At 30.1% G+C, this 5,412-nt stretch overlaps 1 protein-coding gene across 1 annotated transcript in view; it reads left to right on the forward strand.

Moving 5' to 3' along the window:
- The window catches only part of LOC106681798 (uncharacterized), a 21,950-nt gene that overhangs the window by 3,676 nt on the left and 12,862 nt on the right, over positions 1-5,412 (forward strand). Inside the window, exon 6 of the mRNA XM_014422307.3 lies at positions 1,295-3,667. Within this exon, the coding sequence (XP_014277793.1) occupies positions 1,295-3,667 (2,373 nt within the window). The remainder of the gene's footprint in view (positions 1-1,294; positions 3,668-5,412) is intronic.

A 5,412-nucleotide genomic window follows, 5' to 3' on the forward strand; every position in this document is an offset into this window, starting at 1 on the left:
AAAGCATTGCTTCACTATTACTATATTTCAGGATGTATGTAGATTAAATTAACACAATTGAAAGTTTGATATGAAGTAATTTATTTTATTCAAATTAAACATATATTTTTATTTGTATTTACACATTGGATTAATTATTAAATTAATTGTTTATTATAACTATTTTGTATTTAGCAGTAAATAAAAATATATGGTAATAATATATAATAAAAATCAGTAAATGAAATATCTGGTGTCTCCATAAACTTTACTGACTGGTTTCCATAAAACTTTCCTGTCTCCTAACTAAAAATGGCTTTTGGACACCAAAAATGTTTAATTTTGTTTAAAATTTTTATTTTTTATTAAAAATTTGTTTTAGGTTTTTATTTCTTTGACTTTAAAACATTCAACATCTGTGTGCCTTTTCATAACTTTGAGTATCCTTAAATAAAAATCATGTATACTTTGATAAAAATCAAACAATATTTATACTTGGGGATACATGCATCACACGTGGGTAAATACGACTATATTTAGAGACCGTCTCTTCTCGTAGATTTTATATTTTTATACTGACCCGCATACTTGGCAGATTTTTTTTATCATTTCATAATTTAAAATTAGTTTTTTTTGTTTGTATGATTGAATCAATTAGAGAAAAGTTTTAATTTAAAAAAATAAATCATTGCTAAATAAAGACCCTAGTAACTTCTATATTCAAAGAGTCTCAGTAAATTAGTGTAAAAAACCTATGATGACTTTATAACGATAATTATATCTATAAGGTTTTAGAGCGCCTTTTCTAGTCTTAAATTTGAGGTTCATTGCCTGAGTAGTTTAATTATTACATTTTTTTTTCTTAAGAAATGTTTATTTTATTTAGTTGAAAATTAAATTTGTCTGGATAATTGTTTAAATAGATTGTAAAATGAAAAAGATTAGGATGAGAAGGAAAACAAATTCTGTGGCATTTAATGAAAATAATATCTTATACAGTCAACTCTCAATAACATAAATTTCTGAAGTAAATTTAAAAAATTGAGTTTTCTAGCTAAACCATGTTCCAAGTATCGAGGTCCAAAATAAATTAATTTGAGTTATAAATGTCCCTGGTTCACTGACATTTTTTACATTGTTGTTCAAGTAATATATCAGTACCAAATTACAGGATATCAAATAAATAAACCTATCCTGATAACTAGGTAAATCTATTTTTTAAGGATGACATTAAATAAATACCCTTGATTCTAATTTTCCAATATCTAACTAATTATTTTTTGTAATGCTAATAAGTTGATTTTCTATTTTACAGAATAGAAGAAGAATACCTTTTATTGATGAGGATTCTGATGCTCGTTCCCTTGGGACAAGCTCATCTTCTGGCACACTGCAACAGAATATACAAATATTTAGAAGCAGACCTGTAGAATTAAAAAGACCTGAAATTACTGCTAATGATAAATTAGTCCCAGACTCAACTACCAGAGCAGTTGCTCGAGGATGCCAGAACATTCTTTGTACTGAAAGCAATAAAACAACAGAAAACATAGTTTCACAGAATACAGCAAATGTTGGTAGTGCCACTGATATTCCTTGTAGAAATGAAGATCAAAGTAACCTTATCTGCAACTTAGATTCAGCTGTAAAGTCTGTACAAAAAGATCTATCTTGTTCTTATCATAATGTAGCAAACAATACCTGTGGGATGCATTCTCGTGCTACAAAATGCTGTGCCTGTAGAGTTAATTGCTGTAATAGCCATATGGCACCTGCTAACCATTTTAAAGACAATTGTTGTTCATGCAATATCAAATTATCTTGTGCTTGCTTTAACAATCAGCATTGCTCTTGTTCCAGAAATAGTTGCTGCAGACATAATGCCCTCCCACAGTGTATGCACTGGAATAGTGCTCATTCATGTCGTACCAATAATAGTTCGTGTAATCAGCATTTTGACCATCCCTGCAGATCGATAAAATCGTGCTGTGGGCCTTGCCATTCCCAAATAAAGCAATGTTGTACCTCACATTGTCAAATTGGGTCCATGAAATCAAAACATTTTCGTAGTCAGACTAACGTGGATAAAACAAGTACATTTTGTTGCAACAAGCAAACAACTGCTCCAATTCGCTGTCATCATTTATCTTGCTGCAACCATGAGAATGTAAATGTAAAAGCATTGCATTGCTGCGCTTCTAGAAATGAATTGAATTCACAACATCCAAAAACGGATAATTGTAATGAAGAAATGAGTGTTGGAGTTAGTGAAGATACCCATAAAAACAGTAGAACTAAAGAATGGATCCATAATTGGGTAGGAGATCCACCAGAACTTTTGCCCGACTTTGAATCATCAGATCGATTGGAAACTTCTTTCCAAAATCAATCATTGGAATCAGATGGTATTGTGGAGACTGATAAGACTTGTAATAATAAGAAGCAATGTCATTTGATATCGCCTAATCCTGTAGTTTCCTCTAACCCATCTGCTTTTGTTTCCAAAAATTCACCTGAGAAACATGTTGCAAAGAAAAAAAGGCTTTTTACTCCACTTGACAACTCTACTATAATATCAGCAAAATCACTTTATTGTAATTCAACCGTTATTGATGAAAGTACTCCTTTCGATTCTGAAAATCATACTGAAACTCCTCAAGATAGGGGTTTATCATCTGATAAGAATCAGGAATCCAATGACAAGAATGTTTCCAAAAATTTTAATTTACCTTTATCCAATGACAGTATTTTAAATAATACATTACACATCACTGTTACAGATCCTCCAGGAGCCAAAGATGCAAATAATAGTGCAGCATTGGTTGGAGAAAGACCATGTCCTGAAGTAAATGCACAAGAATCACCAATTATAAATAAACTTCAGAATGAAGAGATATTAGGCGGAGAAAACAGAAAATCATCTGAAGAAGATTTTCCAGAACTCAGGATTGAAACTCCAATAATTTCTCAACCATTTCCCGAAATACAAAATGATAGAAATAGAATAAAGACATTAAATAAAACTAATCAATGTGAATCAAATATGGACGACTATGTCGGAGTTTCTTCTTTAAAGGATAATGTTAGCTCTGATCAACATTCTAAGGAATCATCTGCTGTTGAAGAAATGAATTCCCTCCTTGAAAAAATCGACAACATTAGTAATAAAGAAAGTTCTTTTCTAACAGCATCCGATTTACATGAAAGGACATTTGATGGTGAAGGCGATCTTGGCAGAAGTGAAAATTGTGAATCTAATGAAAGAAATCCTGTTGAAGTTGTTTCAAGTATAAATAAAAATAACAAAGATAATTCCTGTAGTATTAGCCTCACTCGTCAAGATCATTCAAAATCTAGAGCCTTAAGTAACATTGAAGAAATAGACTCGAGAATGGATTTCACTCTTATGAGTGATGAGGCAGTTGATAAAGAAGGAATGAAAAGATCAAAAGAAAGTTCAGACGACACAATGGAATTAACCTGTGAATCGTTGCTGATAAAGCGGAGAAAGAAAGGAAAGTTCAGGAAAACTAGAAGTGTATGTTCGGGAAGAAATGTGAATGAAACTTGCACCAGCTCATTTCATGATACCCGTTCTGATGGTATTCTTTCACTCAGGCCTAAGGAGTGGTGCTTAAAGCCTGTAAAGGAACTTTTTGACAAACCTAATTTTCCTCTCAGTCAGAAGGTAATAGCTTTCTATTTAAACGATATGTGTTTTTAAAATTAATTTTTGTTTAAGTTATTCTAAATTTATTTTTACAGGGTAACAAACTAATCCTCTATAAGTTTGTTATCATTACCATGATACCGAGACTTTCTTTTTTGATTATTTTGTAATAATTGTAGTTACAATGCAAACATTTTCCGGATTGAAATAGAAAAATAAAGCATGAAATATAAAATTGAATAAAGCAATATGATCCTTTCATGCTTTTTGTTTTATTCATACATAGTTTTATTTATTTATTGGTTTATTGTAAAGTTGCTGTTCTCCACTACTCAGTTAACTAAGTCTTCAATTTAATATGATAATATGTATAGTGTAAGCATAAAACATTCGCTGTGATGCCATTTAAGGGAAGAAAGTATTTGGGTTTTAATTCTGTTTCCTAAAGTTCTTTTGAATACATGATAGTTTTAATTTTCAGTATGGAGTGAACAATTTTTTTCTACCATTTAAAATACAATTTATTGCACATCTACATTATAAGTGGAAAATCTATTTCAAATTTATTCTTTATATAAATTGTCAGTGTTGAAATAGAGTGATTACAAATAGTGTTATTGTGTTGAAATAGTGTTATTGGGCAAGTTTGATCTATTCTTTTATATATTGAGGTTAAAGGATTTTCAAAACTGATCAAAATTTTTTGTGGATACGTGAACTTTGGGATTTCTTTCCCTTACTGAAATTTATATTACTCAAAGAGCTTTATCTAATTTGATCTAAAAAAAAAAATAATTAAAATCTGTAATATTGCAACCCATGGATGGTCAGGGGCAGTCATATTTAGTTAGCAAGTACTGATTTTCGAACAACGGTCATTCACGATCCAACTCAATTGCCATATTTCTCCCCAACTAAGGGTTCTCATATTTATTGAGGCTGGGTGGGCCCCAGGAGTCTTCTGAACCCACAGGGTTGAGTCACGGCTACAGTAACAGAATAAATAATTATCTGCTACAAAGAGATTCAAACCACCAGAGTCCAGGGAGTTAGTAGCACTGCTCTTTACACACTGTGCTGTCCCACTCCTTTAACTTGATTTCAATGAAAATAAAATTAGGAAATTGATTCGTAAATTAAAAGTTCATATTTTATCAGGATCTTTTTGTGCATATATCAAAAAGTATTTCTATAAACATCATTTGGTAAATTTTTTAGTAGTCATTTGAAATGAAATTAATTTCCTGTAAACCAAGCAAAAAAATCATCGAAATTATTAACAAATATACCGTGTATATTGTTTATTTGCTATAATTCACTATCCTTATATATTATTTATCAATTTTTTTTTTTTATAAATTAACATTTTTAACATGTTTTTATTTCAAAATAGCGGTCGATTTGTAGTTTTTTTTCACTAAAAATTATTACATCGTGAAATGTTTTGCAATAGAACATGTAGAGAATTTTACAGAGACTGATATTAATTAGTAATTTAGTAATAAGTATGTTGCTCATCCATGATCAGTGATAATATAGAGAGAAATATGACTATAATGAATATGAATATAATAAAGGCAATAGAGAGAGAAAAACATTATTCAAAAACATTGTTCTGCTCAACTGTAGTGGGTTGATAAACATACACCATACTTAGATCTAGTCGGGTATTTTTAATTTTATAAAATATAGGCATAGTTGAGTAAAATTATAATATATAATAGTAATATGATTTTTTTTGTTTTATCATTTTTGTTCTTTTA

The sequence above is a fragment of the Halyomorpha halys genome, unplaced genomic scaffold (assembly GCF_000696795.3).
Source record: "Halyomorpha halys isolate HHAL.00 unplaced genomic scaffold, Hhal_1.1 Scaffold365.1, whole genome shotgun sequence".
In the NCBI taxonomy this organism is placed as follows: Eukaryota; Metazoa; Arthropoda; class Insecta; order Hemiptera; family Pentatomidae; genus Halyomorpha; species Halyomorpha halys.